Source organism: Lissotriton helveticus, chromosome 9 (genome assembly GCF_964261635.1).
Source record: "Lissotriton helveticus chromosome 9, aLisHel1.1, whole genome shotgun sequence".
Lineage (NCBI taxonomy): Eukaryota > Metazoa > Chordata > Amphibia > Caudata > Salamandridae > Lissotriton > Lissotriton helveticus.
Genome location: NC_136070.1, coordinates 334,726,352 through 334,750,998, shown reverse-complemented (window position 1 = coordinate 334,750,998; position 24,647 = coordinate 334,726,352). Strand labels below are relative to the sequence as shown.

Here is a 24,647-nt window from a genome sequence, read left to right as displayed (position 1 = left end):
CCCCGTGAAGCCTTAAGACCCGGAGCAGGAGTAAGCCCTGTTCACCTTTGGTCTCTTTATGTGTGTTGAATGTGTGTTTGTCCAGTGTGATTGAATGTACGAAAGGATAAAGAATACACCGCACGTCGTTGTTATCTCACGGTAGTGTCAATGTGAGAAATCGAGCCACGCACCAACAATTGATGAGTGTGTCAGACCGATGAAATAACGATGTATTGATCACTGAGCACGCCACAATTGATAAGTGTGCCAGTACAAGCCTTACACAGGCTTTGTTATAGTACGTGTTTAGTTAAACACATGTAAGCACCATCATGAGTAGTTAATGTTGGGTATCCTTGCATAACACAACCGTTTCTAATTTGCTCTGAATGGGATGCACAGCGAGTAAGCAGACACGTGAGAGTCAGCACGGCACTTCGTTACAGGCATGTAACAGGTCTTTTCGTGACTTTTTCTCTTTCTTCTCCCACAGGTCATTTTGCTTTTATCTCGCCCATTTGGGTTTGAGATTCTTCCCTACGACAGATTTTTGTCAGTAGGTCTAAGGAATCTAGGACTGGCAGGGCATTAGTGTGCCCTGACCACCCATTTTCCTACGGTCCTGAAGAAAACCCGGTATTTTCCATCAAACGGGTTGAAACATGTAGACCTATCACATAGAGATACAATTGGTCATAACATACCTTATTGTATCCATACACCTTCTTTTAATATTGTCCAGTAGCTTGAGAATAAAATTTGTATTTCACATAAGTTATACCAGGACAATTTTGAACACTTTTTTTTACACCACTCACACAAATACCAGCTTCACTGTAATCCAGGTGTCGAAGCACACCCTGATGGCATTCGGCTATCAGGGTGGACCCCGATGATGAAGCATGTCACCAACCAGGTTGGTGAGTGAGGGGTTTTATAAATAAAAGAAGGACTCTCTTCTTATCTTTTTGTAGTCATCCCACTCAGATTGCTAACCAAAATGTCTTATCTACCTCTCCTGTTAGTCGAAGACTCTATGCTCATCTTTGATCCTGTACAGTGCTCCTCTGCCTTTTGGCTAGGTTTGCGCTAGAGAACTACCATATGCATATAATACCAGAGCAGAAGGAAAAAGAGGTCATATAAGGCAAGGCCCAAGAAGTAGGGGATGGGAAGAAGTCAAAGTCTAGGGCCACAGCATAACCAGTATGCAGAAGGAACTTGGAAATGGGAGTTGGCCTCTGCACATCATAGGAAAGCAGGAGACATCAGGATCACCAACATACGGAACACTAGAAGGAATCTTAGATTAAGTTTCACCAGTAGACTGTATCCAGTTTCCCCGTTACACACGCCAGACGCAGCCCCCAGAACCATATGGACCTCCACATACCAACAGGGCAGATCAGATGCAGTGTGCTCACACGAATGCTCGCTCAAAATAAAACATCACTATGCTCACCTCACCCAGGAACTGCAGAGTGCTTGTTACATCTTGTAATTTCCAACACACATAATATTGGCTCTTTAAATCACCAATCCTTCTTTCTTTGCTCTTCTCTTCCCTACAGCTCTCTTATTATTGCTCTTGCACCACAAGTAAAGATTAGCATCGGATCACTGATCTAGGATCTTTGTTAACGTTTTTAAGTTCAGTTTTGCGGTTCAATCGTGTGGGATATGGCTCCTGATTCTAATTTAAGTTATTCTTTCTTTCTATTTCAGTTTTTATGTGGTTTGTACACTATAACTTGACAGTGAGGAGAGCTTACCAGATTACATCCCACATTTATTCTTGTTTTACTTAACTCAATGTCAGTGTGATTTTCTTTTCGAGTGGGTGATCTCTTCAACACCTGCTGCAACTTTTCTATCTGGTGAAATTGTATGAAAAGGGTAAAGTTGCATGGGGTGGGTTGGTGGCCTCTTATCCAAGGTATCTGTCAATTTGGCCTGGCAAAACAGACATGCACCTGGATAGCAACTCCCTCTCTCCCAGGCCAGCTACCTCATCAGGTCTTCGGAGTGCAACCCGGTCCATTACAACCTCATGCCAAGGCCCACACTGTCAACAGCTTCTTTCTTTTACTAACAACCAGGCACAAACAGACAAACTGGGTTAAAGCTGTCCAAGTTCCTGCACCTGAAAGGCCATAAACCACTCCCCTTCGGAGCAGTGCTCCAGCTGTACCAGACAGCCATGAGCAGAAACAGGAGGTTGAGATCATTAGAGTACCCTCATTCCACCACTAGGCCCATACTCTTTCCCCATACAGTATCTGGACAATGAAGAGGCCGTAGAGATCTGTGGTTGCATCACAGTCTTGTTGTCCTTGATTTTGTTGCCCCTCATGCAGGACAGTCCATACCTATCGAACAGCTCTGATACTTGATGCAATGTTTTCCAACAAGTGTGTGTCCATGTACTTACTTTAGTGTCCTGGTGGGTTGGATCATGCAGTGAGCTGCTTGACTATCAGCTTGCCCACATCAGTACAGTCTGGCCAGTCAGTGGTCTTGTGGGCAGTCTCTGGAGGAGTTAATTGGGGAGAAGGCTGTGGAGCCAGAGATGATAGGGTGCTCCTCTGCAAGTCTGTGTCCTTGACTGTAGTGAATGGATTCATTTTTTCTTTCTTCTAGTGCTGCACACACGAGCAAAAGGGAGTCTTTTTTTGGCAACCGAAGGGTTTTCCCTTGAGCCACATAGCAACAAGCCATTCATTTTTAATGTGAACATTCTATTTAGAAATTTAATCTTGAAACCTCAACATCAGGTTTCATTTCTATGGAAATGTCCCTGTAAAGCAAGCCACATGCGAAAACATTTAAACGTTCTAGAGGGATCATACAGACTAATGGTTATAAACTGTTTTATAAAGCAGCTGTAAATGAGTAAGTTACACCTATATTATGAACCTTTTCTTTTGCACTTTCACTCTACTGATTACTAGGTATTGGAAGTCGACAGAAGTTCAACCAGAAAATTCTATTAAATAGAAAAAGGCTACATGCTCTGTCACTGATATGTATAGCAATGCTGCCTTGTCTGAAGGATTGCAAATCTTGGACATTCTTCTCCCCCATCCTGAACGCATGACCAAAGCGTGTGCTCAGTGCAAGGCTGTCTCAGGACCATAGGGCAAGCATGTATGCTTCATCTTAAGCCAATGCATTTAATCACCAAGTCATTTTATGTGCCTCTCTATATAGTTACAATTAAGTTATGTCTCAGGAAACCTATGTGTGCCAGAAGTACAGGCGGGAGTTTTCATTTATGGTTGGAAGTTGTATGGAGATAATGTGTAGCAATGTAAGAGCTGAGAGTTGTGCATTAGGGTCAGAGATGTGCTCTAGTCAAACTTCAGCAAACATGACATAGCATGTTTGTTAGTTGGTGTCTTTGAAATGGGTTTTAGATTAATAATGTGCCACACATCTTCACATGCATTGTGTTACTCAAGGAATTTCAAGCTTGTGTTTGCATTTAAGCTTGAAAGCGTCTGAATGCCCACTGTTGCAAGAGTTAAAGGCTCACTGCCAAGCACACAGGCTTGACAAGTGTTCTAATTGTGTTGCCTTCACAGTGTTTAGCATTAATGTTGAAAATTAGTACGTTTTGGTGAACATTATCTGCGCCATCTTGCCTCTTCCCCTGATGCCACACTTTTGTCGTGCGCGCCCGCCATTTTAAGATGCCCCGATCAGAACAAACCCTTTTGCATGCCGCTGGCCCCTGACATAGCCCTTTGCCTTCGCTAAGCCTGCACGCTGACCACCCCCTGCTTGCACCTGCCTTGAGTCATAAACCCCTCTTCGGCGCTGCTCTGCCCCAGGCCCTCATCCTGTTCCCAGCGCGACACCTCCCTGCTTTCCTTTCATGATCTCCGGCCCTTAGATGCAAACCCCCTTTTTCCCCGTGTGCCCGTTTTGTCCTCCCCGTTCCCAAGCCGACACCCAGCTCTGCCGATACCATCCTTGCCCCTCCCCGTACAATAGAAAGCTTCCCCCATCAAAGAATCCCCGGGTTGATCAAAGCCCCCACCCCATGAGACCCGATCAAACCCCCCACATTCCGTGAATCGGCGGATTATCCAGCTGCGCGATGCTCATCACCTGTTGTGACTAGGGTGGGGACTTCAACTGTAAATGTGTATGGGAACGGGCCCAAAGGGGAGTTCCGAGAATGTCTTTTCCGTACATCAAAGCTTTAACATGTATGTGTAATCTACAATAAAGTCATAAATGTGTGTATAAGAGGCCAGGCCTCAGGAATACAGTTAGAGCACCTCAGAACGATACCTCCTGTCCGTTTCGTTGTGTTCTCCTCCGGAGAGAATAAAAAACCTTGTTTCCTGCTTTTCAGTCTCCAGCGCCTGCCTCTTCATTTGATTTAATAACTAGAGGGTCACAGAGGCAATACCGCCGGGCAAATATCGATTGTCCCCGACCCGATTGAACTTTTTACAATTGGCGTCCCAAGCGTGGGGCCCATCAGCGACTCGTGGATCCAGTGGGAGAGGTCCCGACGACAGAGTGAACGACTGCAACGATCGGGAGAGCTCTTGCCCAATAGACCCTCGTCTGGCAGCCGATCATCCGAACTTCACTAGTTCCGAACAGACCTCTCTCGAGTGATCTACGGTCCTGACTGGGAACCATCAGGAGTGCCGTGAGAAATACGAGAAAAAGAGGACGATCGGGCGCTGGATTCGGAAGACAAGAAACTGTCCACATGGTCCGGGTAAGGTCGTGTTGCCACGACAAGTTGCGAAAAAATTTGTTTGATTGCTTGATTGTTCAAAAATACTAGTATTGCTCGTTTTATTTTTATTTTTTTTATTTCGGAGATTCACTGTCTGCAAACGGAGAAACAACAGGCTCTCTCTCTTTGCAAGCAGTGGAGGATAGGTAGGGTAGCAGCCGTGCTTGTTTTCTTTCTCCCCCACTTAATAATTGCTTGAAACTGAACTGTTGTTCGCAAAAATATTGTTTCCTGGAGATTCCCTGTCTGCAAACAGGGAAGTGACCACCCTTTTTGCAGATAGTGAAAAGGGTAGGTAACGCAGATCTTTGCGGACCTACTCATTCTCCCCATTGTTATTTATTGGTCTTTTGGTTTTTTGGTCCATGAGGTATTCACTGCCTGCAAACAACGTAGAATAGAAATATTCTGTCTAGTCTTTGCACCTAGTGATAAGATAGGCAGTGCTGACTTTTTTTAGTCCCTCGTTACGAGCCGTCATGTCTGTCTTCTCCCCACTGATAAATAGCCTGTTTAGCCCGGACCGGGTGTTAGAGGTGGACCATATAGCTCCACTAGAAGGCACCCCTAATAAGGACATGTTCATAAACTATGGGTTAGTCACCATAGCTTATAATAAATTATGGCACAGGTATACCGAAGAGAGTCAAGACAAACAGTGGCCACTGGCAGGATCCTTTGACCTTGATAAAATAGAAACGTTAGAAATAGCCCTTCGAAATAATAAGACAACGCCAATTATGCTCGACAGTCTCGGTATGTGGCGCAGAGAGGCTACGAAACGACAGAGAAAAGACGAGGACAAACCAAGTAGAGAAATATACCGACAGGACAACCCCAGGACACCGCTACCCACAACTTATCCCCCGACACTATGCAAAGGACGACCAGACTTAGGGTCAGACCAATGCGCTTTTTGTAGGTATGTCGGACACTGGAAAGCCCAATGCCCGACTCTACTGAGCGTGAGTAAAGGCAAAGGGCCGACAAGAACGACAGACCGACAGTACGAGAAAAGGCGCGAGACAAAGAAGAACCCGACTTACATAGACAGACCAGACAGAACTACCACGTTTGATTATGCCCGATGGCACAGATTTCGCCAGGAAAATCTCAGCGGCATGCTCAAGTTCTCCTAGGTCGGGCAATGTCAAGACGGGAACCCAGCCTCGTTTAAAATTCACAGACGGAAAGAGATAATTATGACCAATAACTGTTTTTATATTTGTCTTGGGTCTTTGTATGTCGTACTTGTACTGTCCCCCGTCTGAGTTTGTGTGTATGTAATGTACAAATCTGCGTCATCCCTCTACACGTGTTTCCGTGTTACTCGACCTCTGTTAGCAGAAACTTAGCATAAAAGCAACCTGGAAAGAAAGAAATGGTAAAACAAAATCCGTAGACCATTAATGAACTTGAACTTTTAATTTAACACAACAAACAAGGAATAATAACGATAAACTGTAGAAAATGAAAGTCAAACAGAACATTCGCCCCCCCCCATTCTGGAACCTTCCAAAGTAGGGCAGGGTTACGGCTACGCCCAACCAACGGCAACCCATATAAGGCGAGCCCGGCCGCCAACTCTTGGTCAGGAAATCTTAACGTATGGGGGAGCCGGAGGAGAGGCAGGAGCCCGCAGCCTGGGCATTTGCAGGTAGTCCCGCCACATGTCTCCTTGGCCGGCCGCAACGGGCCTGGAAAGACTAAGGTAGTCCCGCCACATGTCCAGAGGAGAACGAGGCACCTCTTCCTTTTCTCTTCCGTCACAGCCGCAGCAGTCCTGGACGGCGGGATGTCCTGCACGTACCTCCACAACAATTTGTCCAAGTTGGGCTGGGAGGGAGAGGCGACGCGGACGAGCCTCTCCCACCTCCACCGATAGGAGGTTTCCCAGCCCCCGGCCCGACGCCGAACACCCCCAGTCAGGCGATGGTGCCAATACTTCCACAGCACCGAACGTACAATGGTGGCACCCCAGTACTTGCGCAGCACCGAACGTACAATGGTGGCACCCCAGTACTTGCGCAGCACCGAACGTACAATGGTGGCACTTGGGGAACACCGGATGTGGAGAGACCTTCATGCGGGGCGATGAAAAGGAGCGGCATGGAGTGCACCGGGAGAAGGAGACGATGTGAACGAGTCTCCCTCGCCCCCCCAGGTGGGGGCATCACAGCTGCACCCCAGCTGAACGTCCCGCTTACACAAAACAGGGACCTCTTCCTTTCACTCCGAAGGATCTCTTCCATTCTTGCAAACTCGACGAGAGTGGCCCCTGTAGGGCCTCAAAATGGCGTCTGGATCCGCTGGAAGGCGGGCCCCGGCCACTAGAGTAACTTTGGCCAGCCATATAACTCGAACATTTGTCCCATGGAGCACGAGCCCCCATCTCCGACAGCATCTCCGCAGCCTTGAAGATCATACAAAGGTCCCCGGCGGAACCTTCGGCCTTTGCAGGTTTCCGGTAAGGGACGGCTGCCTTGATCGCCAACGAAACAAACATGACATTGCCACACCTTCTGTTAGCGTGAATTCTAGAACTGCCGAAAAGGACTCTGGTCCAAACTGCCAGTAATGGAAACATTTCCCCCTGATGCTGCTTCCGGACTGTGCCGGCCCCGCCCAAAATGGCGCTGGTATCAATCGGAACTTACGAACACCTCGTGGTGTTCCTTCGCACTAATATAAACTTGATGTTCTGAGATTTTATATGATCCTTTGTACACTTGGCTAGAAAAGACAAGGAGAACTCACACGACGAACAGTATGAAAGGATCCCCGTTACAAATGTTGATTACAAATGTACAATGTATTATATTTTTATAACTGATGTAAACCTCATTTACGACGCTCACGGACGGTATGCATATAGGAAAATAAATGCCCCCGAACCCCCAACCAATTAATAGACGTTTTAGTTACTTACAAATGAACGAGTAAAACTTTCCGATGTTTTTATTGCTGCAAGCGAAACCCCCCACTGTATGCACTTTAGCCATTGCCACGACCGGCCAAATACGACCGCACCCTCATAATCCATATGCTGAAATGATTTTGCAAAATAAAGTCTTTGAAACTATGGACGGGTATTGCATGCTTTATTTTAAAAAATGTGGGATCGGTGGGAAAGTTTTTTTCTGTGCACCCTACTCTGCTCTCTCTTTAAGGTTAAAGGAAGATGGTTACCCAGCCCTGGAGGACGGATCGGATCAACAACACGACACTCCGCCTTCAAAGTACGCAACTGACCCATGAACTCTTGCGTAGAGGAAGACCTTGACTTCCAAGGATGGGTAAAACGAACGGTGTAAATGAGGGAAGGTAAAAGGATGGAGAAATAAAATAATGTAAATATTATAAAGTACCACGTTCCAAAGTATCAGGGGCCCAAGAACCGAAGAACCTTAGAACGCCACAGCGTTGAAAGAGGTTTAAGGACCCCGATAGTGAGATACATCCTTTTGACTAGATACCTCGCACTAGGCACCTCTGGTTTCCTTTTTACGTTTCCCCGCACACGACCTATATGAACACACTACCCCCCCCTCGACTCCAGAAACCATATCCCCAGGGACCCTGCCCCGAGGAGGAAAGACGAGTAAGAGGTAAGTAAAGGACTTATGAATCCATGTATTTGAATGTGCGCGAATGCTGTCTCCCACCCCCCCCCCCTTTTTTCCTCCCTCTGCAGGTTACATCAGTGATTACAGCCGAGGTGTGGCGAAGATCCGAAACCTTGCCATGTCTAATGCACGAAACAGACTAGCGCCGCAAGGTGGCGTCTAAGCATGCCTGCAGACTACTCACGTACCGAACAAACCCGAAAAATTAGCACAACCCTGATACAAAGTGATCACCCTTAAACCAGACCGGACGAATGAACCCATGTCACGTATGATGCGAAACTATGAGGGAATGTGTGTGTGTGACTGAGGCGTCGACCCAACTGGTCGAAGGACCGAGAATGCGAGAAGTGCGACAAAATGGTACCTCCTTTCTTCTTTCCTTCTTCTCAAGGCGCGTCCCCTCTACCCTGTCTAATGCTCAAACTGCATGATTACAAGATCCTAACGCAGACCCGCGAATGCCCTTTACTGTGTAATGCACTAAATAGCCTTTCTTGAATACACTGCCACCCTCTCTGTTGCACGTGTACTATTTAGCCTGCCGTTGCACTCTCACTCTCTCTCTCTCTCTCTCTCTCTCTCTCTCTCTCTCTCTCTCTCTCTCTCTCTCTCTCACTCTCTCTCTCTCTCTCTCTCTCTCTCTCTCTCTCTCTCTATTTCTGCACTCCCACTCTTCCGAGTGGTTAGCCCCGAAATTGGCAGACTGCCACCCCTAGCACCCCACCTAATTGGCTTCAAATACCGTCAGTATTTGCACAAAAACTTGTCTTTAATACAATCACCCTGAGACCGCGTCGTTACCTCTCCTTTTCCGCTAGAAGTCAATGAACCCAGGTGGGGCCGTAAGGGAAAGGACAGGTAAGACGACAGAGGTTCCCTAATCTGACCCGAAATAAGGGAACTACATGTCAACGGCTCCTATAGTATAAAACAAGGACCTCAGAATACGCGACCCTCCCCTCCCCGAATTGTCGCAATACCCAAGCCGAAAAAATGATCACCCCCGTTACCTCCCCTGTATATGTCCCTGGTTGTTTCCCATAAAACCCCTGTCCTTCCTGATTAAGTAATCGGGCTGTAAAAGGTTACGTAGGATCCAGAATGATGTTTTACAAGGTTAACAGATTAGCCCAAGGTAAAGAAATAACCGAAATGAACCCCGTAGTAGTTTAAAAGCAGGATGCATCTATAGAAAGGAGATGTTTTAGTCATGTTCGCCTCTCAGCAAAATACCTGTGTAGTACCATGTTGATGACTCACAGTACCCTTTGTAAATGTAAAACTCTAGAGAACAGCATATCTTCGCCAGGTTCGTCTCACGAAGGTGGGTCACCGTCAGATGAACTGTCGTGAACTAATTATGAAGGAAAGTCATAAGTAAATCCAACAGGCCCGTCACCGGTCATTTCATATGCCAGTTGTGAGAACGAGCATTTTCATTCTTTGCCTGGAGCTGGGAGAGAAATAGACTTTTTTGATTATCTCCATCTGCAAATTTTCTAAAGACTGTCTTTTCAAACTTGTTTAAGGGTACTGCTGTTGGAGGAGAGAAGGACCGGATGTGGGAGCACGAGGCCTGACTGCAGACTAAGGAACACCTGCGACATTAGCCAAGGCGAGACCACGACAGAAAAGAGCTGCAGGACGAGGCACTGTTTGACAGCATGAAAAGAAAGGGTCGACCTGATGCCCCTGCTCGACGTCCAGTGCCTGTCGACAAGTCCCCGCTCTCTGAATTCTGTCACACGCCCGCCTATTTGAAGTCTCTCGTTCCCCTAGTTTGTTCCCAATTTGGCCTTGCTCCATCCCCCTTTTTCCTCTGACCTACCCTATGGACTGTTTTGGACGCTCTTCTTCCATCGGAACTTTCTGACAATCACCTCAAAGGACACAAGGCGAAAAGGACCTTACCGACCAAAAACGCGAGAAAAGGGTCGTGCCCTGCAACGCAGAACTTAGAACAGAGCTGGACTCGTAGCTCCACCGCCGGTGCTCAACAGCGCCAACGAAAGACCACAAAGAACAATGAGAACGCGTAAAAACTTCGAACATTTGACATCCACAATCACCGTTTTTGCTATGCCTCATTTCTCTCCCAGCCGCCATTGTATTGATCCTGCTCCAATCCGAATCTGAAATATGTAATAACCTGCCAGTTCACGTTATGATATGTACTTGCTGCTCGCTACAGAACCGTTTTTTGTATTACATTCCTATGACTTTCCTGCTGAACAAGTTTATCAAAGTTTATCAAATAGGCCCACCCCCTAAAAACTAGAAATCTCAAAATGTATTGTTTACAATTTTTTCATCTAGGGTTCCTACCGTTTTCCTTCTCATGCCCACCACAATAGACCCGAGTAGAAAATGAACCAGCAAGATGTCTTGAATATGTTAAAGGGAGGACTGTTGAAAATTAGTACGTTTTGGTGAACATTATCTGCGCCATCTTGCCTCTTCCCCTGATGCCACACTTTTGTCGTGCGCGCCCGCCATTTTAAGATGCCCCGATCAGAACAAACCCTTTTGCATGCCGCTGGCCCCTGACATAGCCCTTTGCCTTCGCTAAGCCTGCACGCTGACCACCCCCTGCTTGCACCTGCCTTGAGTCATAAACCCCTCTTCGGCGCTGCTCTGCCCCAGGCCCTCATCCTGTTCCCAGCGCGACACCTCCCTGCTTTCCTTTCATGATCTCCGGCCCTTAGATGCAAACCCCCTTTTTCCCCGTGTGCCCGTTTTGTCCTCCCCGTTCCCAAGCCGACACCCAGCTCTGCAGATACCATCCTTGCCCCTCCCCGTACAATAGAAAGCTTCCCCCATCAAAGAATCCCCGGGTTGATCAAAGCCCCCACCCCATGAGACCCGATCAAACCCCCCACATTCCGTGAATCGGCGGATTATCCAGCTGCGCGATGCTCATCACCTGTTGTGACTAGGGTGGGGACTTCAACTGTAAATGTGTATGGGAACGGGCCCAAAGGGGAGTTCCGAGAATGTCTTTTCCGTACATCAAAGCTTTAACATGTATGTGTAATCTACAATAAAGTCATAAATGTGTGTATAAGAGGCCAGGCCTCAGGAATACAGTTAGAGCACCTCAGAACGATACCTCCTGTCCGTTTCGTTATGTTCTCCTCCGGAGAGAATAAAAAACCTTGTTTCCTGCTTTTCAGTCTCCAGCGCCTGCCTCTTCATTTGATTTAATAACTAGAGGGTCACAGAGGCAATACCGCCGGGCAAATATCGATTGTCCCCGACCCGATTGAACTTTTTACAATAATGAAATAAAATACTAGCATGTGTAAAGCGCACAGCTACCGCTGGAGAGATGTCCCGGTGCTGAGGGCCGTCGGGAAGATTAAGTAAGCTATTGTCCAGAGTCATGCGGTGCTGGGCTAATCTACCGCCGGTGCCAGGGATCGAACTGTGAACCCCGTGGATTAATGAAACATGTAGATCATAAAGGAATCATCCATTTTACATATATAACCCAATGCCCCCTTGGGTTGGTTAAGGACTGTCGAATAGGATATCTGAGGTCATGAGAGCAAGGGCACCAAGAATACCTGTGTGTTCCATGCGAGTGGTAGGGCCATGTTAGTTCAAAAAATAACCATGTTCTGATACCCCACAGGAACAAGACATGTCCTTGGATTTCACAGCAATGAGTTGGCAAAATAATCCATAGTTGTGTGCTTTGCAATGAGAATGGCAAAACTCCCTGGAATGATTTGTAAAATGGACTGATCTCAGTTTGGGTGTTGGTCCCAGAGTGTAGACTTTTTTTGTTAGCAGTGCAAAATCCATTGTAGGATTGTTGGCCTGGCCCCATGGAGACATCAATGTGTAACGCAAAGGGCCTTGTACAAAGTTTGCAGGTCCACCTGCTGCTAGTGGAGTTCCTGCAAGGCAAGTGATATGCAATATGGAGAATGAGTCTTGCAGCACAGTTCCTACCCTCCTGCAATAGAAGCAGTAGGTGGGCTGAGAAAGTGTATGTTGTCACAGACTTGTACTCAAAAATATCCAGGAAAGGGAATATCTTCCTATGGAGTCTGAGGAGAAGGAACAAAGACTTGAAACAGAATTGACGCAAAGTGTCAATTAGAGGTCCACATCCAAGGTTACTCTAGGATTTCTCCATTTTGAAGTAGGCCAGCACCATTGTCACAAAGGCAAGCCCTGTTCATCCAATCATTAAATAGAAGGACGCAGGTTCTCGCGCACGTGTGCCCTGGTCTAATGACTCTTCCCTTCCTAACGTGATAGGTGTGTCAAATGCATAGGTGTAGTGAGCAAGGTCAAAACACTGAAACAAGCTGTAAAGGGACAGAGCCAACTCAAGGAGTCAGATCTCTGACACATTCCTGTTAACATTTCATATCAGTGATTGCAAATACGCAAACATGTATGTTCCTGGCATTAAGCTGTGGATTTGTGTCTGCCTTGCTTAATTATTTTCTCCTCGACACTATCGAAGTAGCATAGCTTAGTTAATAATGTTAGAGTGGTGTGATTCGGAGATTTTATTGGGCACCTTGTGTCCTCGCTCCCTCCTGTTGCCTTGATGCTTTGCTGGTACCAGGAGGGGCATGTACATGGGTCTACCTCCTAGGCAAGTCGTTCTCTCCTGGTCTGCTATCACCTACGAGGGAGAGATGCGCCAGACATTTTCTCATGATGATTATGTCAACGTGATCACAGGAGCAGGTAAACTTCAAATTGAGTGACTGAAGTATGTTCACGACTTTTCTTCCAGCGACGCACCTTGAACAGGATGCCATCCCCAGCAAATACCTCCCCCCCCCCCCCCCCCCGTCTTCTAAGGATAGCAAGTGTTGAGTTATGTGGGGAGAATTATTTTTTTTCTTGCAATTTAAGATCACAATTTGAGAAGGGAATCAGGCATGGGTAGCACTAGAGTGTCAATGCGCATTATCATTCCAAGTCAGTCATGTTCTCAGAGGTAGAGCCCCATGTGCGTGGTGTGGGGCACGTGCTTTTTGACCCTGTCTCCCTGCTAGGGTGGTACCCTCAATATGGTGGTCGTCGGATGGAGACAGGACATGGACTAGTACCCAGTGTGTGGGGTGTTGTCATGGAAAATCCTCCCACGGATGTTGTAGATTCCCCCTTTGTGAAATGTGGATGAAATGGAAGTTTGGAGATTGGCTTTACTGCTCTGAAGCTAGGCAGAGGCAATTATTTCTGTTGACAGCCAGTTTGCTTAATTTTAGGGTTAGCTTAGTCTGAAACAACTAAAAAACTGTGTACGTATATTTTAATATTGGTATTCCTAGGTGGGTGAGAAATATTTGGTTTTAATATTGTATTATGTCCTGAAGCCGAGGGGGGGGGATGAGGGGAGGGTACATGACCCGTCGTCGTATCGCCCGATCACGATGATCAACACGGACGTGAAGATTTTGTCCAAGCTACTAGCCACGCGTTTGGCGCCATATATGTCTCACATGGTCCATGAAGACCAGCGCGGGTTTACTCCAGGGTGCAACACGGCCATGAACCTGCGGCGGTTAAATCACATTATGCATGAGGTACGTGGCAGGGAGGAGCAGATGGTTCTGGTGTTGGTCGACCTCGCTAAAGCGTTTGATACAGTCGATTGGGGGTATCTACTAGAGGTCTTCCGGGCAGTAGGGTTAGGCCCCAACTTTTGTCGCTGGATTTGCATTCTATATATGGACCCTCGCGCCAGGGTGAGGCTTGGAGCTGCATGGTCGGAGGAGTGGCGACTGGGACGGGGTACATGCCAGGGGTGTCCCCTCTCACCGCTCCTGTTTTCCCTGGCCATAGAGCCCTTTGTTGTCCGAGTCCGAACAGAGATGGCACAGTGGGGTATTACGGTGGGAGACACACGCAGTGTCATCTCTTTCTATGCGGATTACGTCTTGTTCTATTTGACAGCTCCACGGGAGGCACTGCCGATATTGCTGCGCCACCTGGATCGGTTCAGCGAGGCATCGGGGCTGAAGCTTAACCGCGGCAAGTCTTTGATCTTCCCGCTTGCGGGTTTGACCCGGTGCGACTGGGAGACTTGCCAGACCTCGGCTCCGTTGGGAGCAGGAGGGATTTCGTTATCTCGGAATTCAGGTGGCCCCTACGGACTCACTGCTGCTGGTCCGGAATATCGATCGGATACTCAAGTCCCTACAGCAATCGGTGTCCTTTTGGAATTCTTTGCCACTTTCTTTAATGGGACGGCTGGCAGTCGCTAAGATGGTAATGTTTCCCAGGACGCTATACGTCCTCCAGAATTTGCTGTGTCTTCTTCCCCCACGAGTCTTTTGCACTCTTAACATGCTGCTCACGTCCCTGCTTTGTGCTGGCCGGCGCAGCAGGGTAGCACTCCACACTGTCGTTCTCAGCTACGAGGAGGGAGGCCTGGAGGCGCCACGCTTTGGCTTATATTATTATGCGGCACAACTACAGCCTGCGGCCCGGTGGTTCACAGACGCGGATAACTGGGAGACACGCCTCTTAGAGGGCAGGGCGAACATACAGGGGCTGCAGGTCGCACTGATGCAGGGCAGGGGAGCGGACAAAACTCTTCCTTATGTTGTGCGTCATACAGCTGGCATCTGGCAGCGGTTTGTGGGGAGGGTTTTGCAGAGGGCGCCCTTCCATAGGGAGCTACCGGTCTGGATACTGGCCCCTTTCGTTGCCATGGAAAAACACATATCCTTCCACTTTTGGCGGGAGGGGGGGATGTGGTGTTCTAGCTGATCTCTGCCCTAATGAGTCCTTCCTGACTTATGAGCAGGCGGAGGAGGCCTTTGGTCTTGGGAGAGGGCAATACCTGCACTATCGGGGATTGCAGGATGTGGTGAAGGTTACCTGGCCTCAGTGCCCGGACGCACCACCAAAGACCCACACCTTAAACATTCTTCTTTCCTGCGGCAGGGGGCGTAGAGTAATCTCTCTACTATATACAGCTATGAAACAGGACTCCACCCCACCGGTGCCGCCGCCCTGGGTGGCATGGTAGGTGGATCTTGGTACTGCGCTGGAACAGGGGCAGCGGAAGCGAATAGGGTCCCTTTCGCGCAAGGTATCGTGCAATGCACGGTTCAAATTGATACACTTTAACTTCCTACACCGCACCTACCTGGCTCCAGTCTCGTTAAAGCGCATCTCTGGGGACAGGGGTGACCGCTGCCCAAGATGTAGTGCAGGGGGAGCGGGCTTCTTACACTTAGCCTGGGACTGGCCCCTGATCAGGAGTTTCTGAGCGGGGGTGGTAGATCGAATAGTCGCCACTACAGGCCTTCAGATAGCGATGAACCTCTTGCATTGTTTGCTGGCGTTAGTCCCAAGCCCAAGAAAAGGAAACTCTCCTATAAACTCTTACAATTGATGTTGGTGCTTGCCAGGCGCAGGGTGGCGATCACTTGGATGGGGCAGAGGGCTCCAGAGGTGCCCACCTGGCTTAAAGATGTGAGAGAGTGGTCCCTGGCTGAGGAAACTCATATGCAACTTACTCGAAGGGACGAGAAACTCCAGGACGATTTGCTTGCCTGGCGAACCATGTGTGCCTTGAGACTGGCGGAGAGGGGGCGGTCTTCCCAGAGCGAGTCTGACGGGGCAAGTGACGAATTGTTCCCGCCAGGGGGGGTCGGGATCTGAGGGGGAGACCACTAGAGTTTATCTATCACCAGGAGTTGTGCTGTGCTTGGCTGCTTCCTCGCGATGTATTTTATTTGCCTGCTAATCTGTTATTCCTCATGTATCTGTACCTCTCTGGATGATACCTACATTCCCAAGTGCCATAATGAGGTTGTCGAAATGTGTACATGTGTTGTAGCGATGCCAGTTGTTTTTTTTTGTATATGTTACATAACAGAAAAATAAAGTTTAAAAAAAAAAAATATATATATATATATATATATTGTATTTTGTAACTAAATACGACCGGTGTGTAATCTGAGCTGGTATAAGTATGCTGTTGTCTTTTCATTTGAAGTAGGGTGGAGCGGGAATCCAACTGGGTGCCTCCTAACAATACAAGCCATTATTAATATATACATAGAGCTTTAAGGCTCAACAGAAGTTAAAAATATACTCAATGAGTTGGTTTACCATGTAACTACTAAATCTATATACTATTATAAGCTATTTTATAATGTACTTACAACTTGTGACTACACAGATATAGTGAGATACCCAGTATTTGCCTTGCATGTTTTAAGCATTTCATTTTTTTTGTAGGAGGTGCATATTCCTTTAGATATCTTACGATTGTAGGAGTGTAACCCACAGGTCGCGCATGGATCCCTGTGACAAAAAGCATTAACCCCCGGAGCTATCTTACTTAGAATACAAAACTATTGCCTACCTTTACAAGCACTACTCTAGAAAAGGCCCTTCAATGGTTCATTAAAGTGATCATTGTCCTCGGACCACAACACCGGACCCATGGGCTTATTAGCACACTGTGCATGCTTAGATGGGTGACAATGACATGCCAAGGAACAGCTGAGGAAAGCTGGGTCAGTGCGGTGCTTAAAGACCAGAATATCGAGTCTTTAAAAAACATTTAAACAAAGAAATCATTCGACTTAAAATGAAGGATTCATTTGTGTCCCGACCTCTATACAATGAAAGGCTGGCTAAAGGGCTCACGGCTCTGACGTTCTCTGTTACACTCATCGGCAGGGGAGAGTTAAGTGGGTGCTGCTGTGGGGGCAAAAGACTGAAATCAGAAGCCCCTACGTCCTGGCTCAGACATGCATAAACCCAATTTGCATGTCAGATTATTGGGGCCTTCCAGTCTGGTATGCAGTGTGAGAGAGGCAAAGGGCCTGCTTTGCCGACATGCAATTTTAAATCACATCTGTGTTCTGGGCCAAGCCTGAAAAACAAACATAAACAATGAGTAAACAGTCTCAGCCTCCCAGCAGTGCTGTGACAGTCATGACCAGACCAGACCAGACTGTTTCACTGAGCCATGACTCAACTCAAAATTATTCTGGGGGCATTCCACCTCGGACCACCCTGTCCTCCGAAGAAACGCCCCGGACTATCCTTCTAGGGATTGTGCGTGTGGAAGCTCCTAGTTCAATGGATGGCAGGTTGCTCCTTTAGTAAAATTGAGCCATTGTGTAATGGTTAATAATGTATTTAATTGTTTGGTCCCAAAATACTAAGCCCACTGAATGTGAAGAATTAGAATCCAACTTCAACAGCAGACAGAGCTTCTCGACCATGTCGCACACCGGTATGGTGCTCGGAGTGAGCATGGCTTGTCTACTTGGAGAACTATGGTGTCTAACTATTAGGGTATACGACAGCAAAGGATGTGATGGCAGCCATCTTGAAGCATGTGAATTAATTTGATAATCTGAATAAACAGGACATTTTTACATTAAACACGGGGTGGCAGTGGACCAAAGTGTCGCACCTCGCAAAAAGGGATATTTTGGTGGGTATAAAGGATGCTTACAGAAAGTACATAAGGGTAAATTCAGTATTGGCGCCACTCAGCTTTACCACCTAAGATGTAATTTACACAAAGTCAAGGAGACTTTTATGTCTAAGCAATAAACAAAATAAATCCCGGCACTCATTCGAAGTACATGTTTACAATGTTCACAATATTAAGCAGGGAGATCTTTTTAACTGTTTTCACAGGTGTAAATTTACAAGACAAAATGTAGTTACTCTTGAAGTACATTTATCAAACAAAGTCGGTTTATTTTCATATTGTTACAGGAAATCATTTTTTTCAATCCAGTTTGAGGCAAACAATACTTTGTGATGGTAACAATTTTCGATGATGGAAATCAACAGCCGACACATGTTTCGTCACGAAGGTGACTTTTTCAAGGCTTCAAAGAGATTGGTAATCTCTGCAAAAAGATATGGTGCCGGACAGAACGTATGGTTTATGCTCAGGCGGATTTCACCTCCAATATATTTTATGTTGAGATGCCAGACTTGAGTAGTTAAAATTTTGTTATTCAAATATTTTTTAAAAAATTCTTGATCGGTAAAGATAGTGTGATGCGGTTATACGTTTCACTGAATTCTACATGTTCGTAATGTCTCCAAATCCAAGTTATGTAGCAATTATTTATAAGAAGTCAGTAAAACACCGCAATCTGCGACAGGAAGTATTCAGATTCCACTGCACTCGTGAGGCAGCACTGGACCGTGATCCAGTACATCTCATTTACTCTGCTAAATCAGGACCATGTTAATGCCCTGTTTCATGACCATCCATGGCGTGCGTGTTTGAGCAGCCGGGAAATTTTATTAAATGAGTTGTACATTAGTTCAACAGAAAATAGATACGTGAAAATGCTGGGCGGAACGCTAAAGGTAAATGGTGATTAAAGTCAAAGGCAATTAGGGAGGAACAGCTGTCCTGGTGCTGCTTCATTTATCTGCAGCCTTCGACACGGTCGACCATAAGATCTTGGTCGACCGTGTCGGAAAAATGGGCATCCAACTGGTGGCCAAAGACTTGTTGGCCTCATTTCTGGCCGGGAGGACTCAGATGGTCACTCTAGGATCCTTCCAATCAGCTCAGTTGTCTCTGCCGTGTGGGGTTCCTCAAGGCTCATCCCTAAGTCCGACACTGTTTAATATCTATGTGTCGGACCTGGCTAAACTCATTAAAGCCCATGGGATGAGCCTAACCTCCTACGCAGATGACACGCAGCTGGTTCTGGCCATAAATAGTGATTGAGACAAGGTGGCAGGAACGCTTTCAAGGAGGTATGCTAGCAATTGGGGAGTGGATGGCCTCCAATTGTCTAAAGTTAAACTCTGAGAAAACGGAGGTGGTCATCTTTGGACCTCTCTCACCAGGATGGTCTCCGGCTTGGTGGCCTGCATCTTTTGGAGCTCCTCCTAAGCCAGCTTCCAAGGTGAGGAACCTGGAAGTGACATTTGACGATGGCCTTAGTTTTATGGCCCACGCTAGGAAAACAGCAGCCACAGCTTGTCATAAATTTAAACTGGTAAGGAAAATGATTCCTTTTTTACCTGACAGCTGGAAAAACCCTGGTGGTTGCCCTAGTTCTATCTTCCCTGGACTATTGCAACGCCCTATTTGCAAATGCGCAGATTCGAGTGACTAACAAATTACAAACCATTCAGAATGCGGCAGCCAGACTCCTCTCTGGAACACCCAGATTCAAATCTGTTTCAAACACAATAAGGAACTACCACTGGCTGCCGATTCGTAACCGAATCAAGTTTAAGACTTTATGTATAGTTTATAAAGCATTACATAATCAAGGTCCGCAGTTTCTCAGGGACCATCTAATTCCATATACTCCCTCTAGACAACTTCGTTCCACCACCTTGAATCAACTAGTGGTGCCACGGACAAAAACAGTTACCTGGGGTGATCGTCGATTTGTGGTTTCGGCCCCCAAGCTATGGAACACTTTTCCACAATCCATTAGGACCAGCCCCTCACTGTTGCTTTTCCGTAAGCGTTTATAGACCTGGCTTTTTAACCAATAAATTTATAGCGACACTTTCTGAAGATGGTAGTTAGTTTAGCGCCGAGACACCTACGGGTATTCGTTCGCGCTTAATAAATAGCAATAATAAATAAATAATAAATAAATAAAATAATAAATGATGATTGTACCTATCAACAAATCAGTGAAAAAATGCTCAAATGAACACAGACATAATATCACAGTGCCTGCTCAACTAAAACTGTGATAAATTGATCTTCTTATACTGTCTTCTAGTAATAGTTTAAAAAAGAAAAAAAGAATAATCTGTGCTGAAGATACATTGAAAAAGAAACACATGAAATGCAAAAATACTTGTAACTGGGAATTACACTTTCAGAAAACATGTCAGCTCAATGCGATAATCCAAACCTTTTAGGTTGTAAGGTGTCTAATCTCCTGATTCAATACATTTCTCGCTACAAAAGTCTCTTACAAATGTCTCTTCCTAGCTCATCATTGATTTTCTCCAAAACTTGAAATTTCAATTGCGACTCATTGTGTTTCTGTGCGCTGAAATGCTTCGTCACAGCTGATTTTTTCGTTTAGTGCAGATGTTGTTTTTGTGTTCTTTAAACCTCAGTTTGTATTCTGTTTTTCAGATGTACAATAACATGCTAGAACATTTCAATGAGTACATACAATTATTGGTATGGCAATCACTTAGATGTTTAACTTTGATTTAAGTGCCTTTATGAGGATGTAGTAAATGTGGGCTTTGAATCACGAGATTAAAGTGAACGCTGTTGCGGTAAGTAAATGTACTAGGTTTTCCTTTTCTTTTTTGACATGTAAGATTTTCTGTGTTACTAACTGCTTTAGGCTAAGGGGTCTTTTGAATCTATATAGTGGTATTTGTCTGAACAACATGCCAAAATCCAGTTCGTTTCGTAGCAACTCCCATCTGAATTTGATAATCCGTTTAATGGTCTTGCTGCTCTTTGAGTTTGATGATACAAAGGTGCCTCTCGTTTTTATTGCTTTCACTGTTTTAGTTAACAATTGTTTACTGTTCCTGACAAAAAACACAGCTAATGTATTGACATTACCTTTGGAGATTAATAGTGTATGTTTCAACACCTATTTCGATTTAATAACATATCGATGCAGCTTTTCAAATTAATTGAGGCTTTGACAACTAGACTACTGCAAACTTCTGTGATAGCCTTCCTTGAGTTGTAACATATTGTTTTATATTAATTTCAGTACCTTTTTACAGTGACCTTTTTATATTAATTTCAGTATGTATATTAGATGACTTGAAATGGATAAATCTCCCCCAAATGAAGGAAGTGTCATCTGAAATGCATTGGGGTTTTCTTGTGCAACGAAGAGTAATCATCCATTTAGGAATATGGATACTGGTTTTGACATAACTAATCAACAAGAATGACTACAGGAATCTTTCAATTGTGTGATGAATTAACACAGCGTTGTGATCAATCAAGTATTTGGCTACTTGGTATTACATTTTAACTTTTATTATGAACATTTGGTAAGTTGTTGCATCATATACCCATCCTGTTCATGTTTGATAGGATTTGCTGACGAATAATTTGATGAATTCGAACTGAAGAGTACCATAAAAATAGATAATAAAGCATATATAAGGAACATGGTATTTCTGTGCTCCCTATTTTGAGTATATACAGATTGTGGATTAACAGATGTACGATTATTTGTTGTGAATATTTTTCTCAATGCAAATTGATCCCTTTGTTTGTACATGCACTAAGAAAATAATAAAGCGTGAGTGCATTCCTGGTTCTATCACTTCCTTGGGATCCACAATGTATCGTCACACAAATATTGAGTGGTGGGTGTCAGAATAAAGATGTGCATCACAAACTGCTGAAGTACTAAGTGGCTTTGAGAATCAGAAGACAAAGATTCATAACCCTCCACCATGACGCTACAGTCATATCAATGGGATCGGATCTAGTTTCGAATACAAAATACATGATGCTGTTACTTAGTGTTCTTCATGGCATTAAGCAGCTAGACTGCATAGGATAAAAGAGGCTAATACAGCGTTTTAGGAGCGCATAACACCAAAACCAAATTGAAATTTATTTTTGTAATCATCAATGAACCACATCATTACGTAAAAAGCGAAAAGTGAGAAATAGTTTGAAACATGGATATTATGGCAGTGATCAGAAGTTGTTCTATAACCACACTGAGGACCATGTCAAGTATGTTCTTAAGACGATGAAGAAAGTGTTCAGACCAGTAAGATTTATTCAACACTCCCCCACACAAATACATTCATACATACTTTTCATATTTAAGATATTTAACTCCACAAAGTTCAATATACGGTTTTGGGTACAACAGACTGGACACTATAACAAGGCCAGCACATTTAAAATAGTATTTTACCTTAACAGCACTTACCCCCTGTTCCAAGAACTTTCAGGAGTTCAAAGTTCTCAATTCCGATTTTTTCTGCATGCCCCGTTAAATTAGCTACAAAAATAAAAAATAAAATTAAACATTCCAGAAATTGTATTCTTGTACCTTATAGATCTGAGATTCTAAGTTAGGACAATCAACAAAAAAAAACTTTCCAATCACTGGCGACTCAAAGTATTTATATACCTTTATATTTATCACTACCACACTATAAGAATAAAAAAAAATACAATCAAAATATTTAAATAATTTGTTGATTACCACAGCTACAACCATACACAATTTTCTTGACGTCAACAAGGAGTTCGATTTACCCAAATGGAAATTCCTTTTCAGGCTCCTGGAAGGGATAGGAATCAACCTACATTTTTTACATTGCATCCAGCTGTTATATGGAGAGCCTGTTCTACGCCTCGGTATATAGAGATTTAACCCCCCTCCACCCCTTTTGTCATCTCCAGATGCACCAGCCTCTGGTGGCCCAATTGCATCAATTCACACTGTGGGCTTGACTTTACCACCACACTCAGGATAATCTCTATGTACGCAGATGACGTCACCCTGTATGGGCAGGACCCCAAAACCAATGTCTCACCACTATTGCAGGAGTTCAATAATTTTAGTGATATGACGGGGTTCATGATCAACTTGAACAAATCGTCTGTGTTCCCACTTACACAAGTTGCTACAAAGCTCACTCCTGAATACCCACTGCGCTGGACAGACACCGCTGTCAAATATTTTAGCATAAGTCTCAGTAGGGACTTAAATGAGAGCTGGCTAGAGGACTATAGGAAGACACATACATGGGTGGAAGAGAGCGTGCCAATATGGAGTAAACTACTGCACTCCATGGCAGGCAGAATCACAATTACCAAAATGGCAATCCTCTCTTAATTTCTATATCTTTTTATGGGCATAACCATACTGCTCAGCAGACATTTTTTGACAAAACTTCAGTCCTTCCTAAGTAGCTTGACGTGGGCAGGAAGAAACTCAGAGTCACATTAGAAGTGCTTACACTTCCATTCAAGCAAGACTGACTATGTGCACCAGATTTGGAGCTCTACTACTGCTGCACTCAAGCCCAATTTAAGCATTTATGGCATTATCCCACATTGTTTCAACTGCATGTTGCAGTCAAGATTGACAATTCAACATCCTCAATCAATCAGGAAATTGTAAGCACACTACTCATCCGTGAGGGTCTCAAGGCGCTGGGCATCCTGCCCATTGACAACTGCAGGGGTGTGGGGGTACTCATGAGACAACTCTGATCCGTGGTGGACATGGTAGAGTGCACGGTTTAGGCTGGGCACCGTCTCAGTCAGCGGGCAAATATAGATGGACTATATGCTAGCTCACTGCCTACTATAGCAAACTTGACTACCATTGATGCAAGACAGTTAAGTTTGCACCAAACGTAGATGACTGAAATCAACGAAACTGGGGAAGCACTTTCAAGATGGCACCTTTCTGTCGACATAAGAGGCGTTCAGAATACCACTCCCCCTAGATTTTTTTATGATCAACAGGCTCTGAGCCACTTGTAAAACAGTATACATTACTCGATGTTTGCCCAAAACTCCATGCACTAGAAATAATGTTAGGCACACCGTCCATGAGTGAGTAGTAACTAGACTGTATGCCCCGATGCAGGATAAAGCCCCACTGTGCAAGCAACGGGTGAGAGCCCTATGGCAACAAGACATGAACACGTCACTTACGGATGAACAGTGAGAGTACTGTTGCACCCTGATCAGTGAATTCTCACCCAACTACTGCTTATGATTGATCCATCTAAAACCTCTCCACAGAATGTACTGTACCCCCCAGTGCACTACCTAAAATGGGCCCACTAGACAATCCCAGCTGTATACAATGTGGAGCATTGGATGCAGACTTTCGGTCCTGTCCGGAATAGAAGGCTTCTGGACTTCAGTGTTCAACACCACTGCACACATCATTGAAAACAGACTGATTAGAACCCCACCAGTGGCATTATTGGGTTACTTTAAGGAAGTACGGACAGGAACTCCTTCTAACTTTGGCTAAGATACAAATCACAATTCACTGGAGAGGAGACTCAAGCCCCAGACTAACTGCTGGATACAGGAAACGCTGTAAAATCATGAACAACTTGGCAATTAATGGGCACTCATGCAACCCAAATCACGACCCAAGGATATCTAGAGCCCACTAGTCACGCATCTTTTCCTACAGAGGGACTCGGAAACCCTGGACTCCCCGCACGGCTCCACTGTGGTGTTCTGAATCAGACTCAGGGAGACCCAGAGCACATCTGTGATTAACTTAGCGCCAAATTCACTAACTGGGGCTCCTGGTATACCTGATAGGCCACCGAGG

The 24,647-nt window shown here is 45.4% G+C and overlaps 1 protein-coding gene across 2 annotated transcripts in view; it reads right to left on the bottom strand.

Annotated features, from left to right (window-relative positions):
• RPS6KA5 (ribosomal protein S6 kinase A5) overlaps positions 1 to 24,647 on the bottom strand; it is a 628,800-nt gene that overhangs the window by 445,069 nt on the left and 159,084 nt on the right. For both annotated transcript variants that reach the window (XM_078660052.1, XM_078660053.1), the window contains exon 2: positions 22,263 to 22,334. In XM_078660052.1, the coding sequence (XP_078516178.1) occupies positions 22,263 to 22,334 (72 nt within the window). The remainder of the gene's footprint in view (positions 1 to 22,262; positions 22,335 to 24,647) is intronic.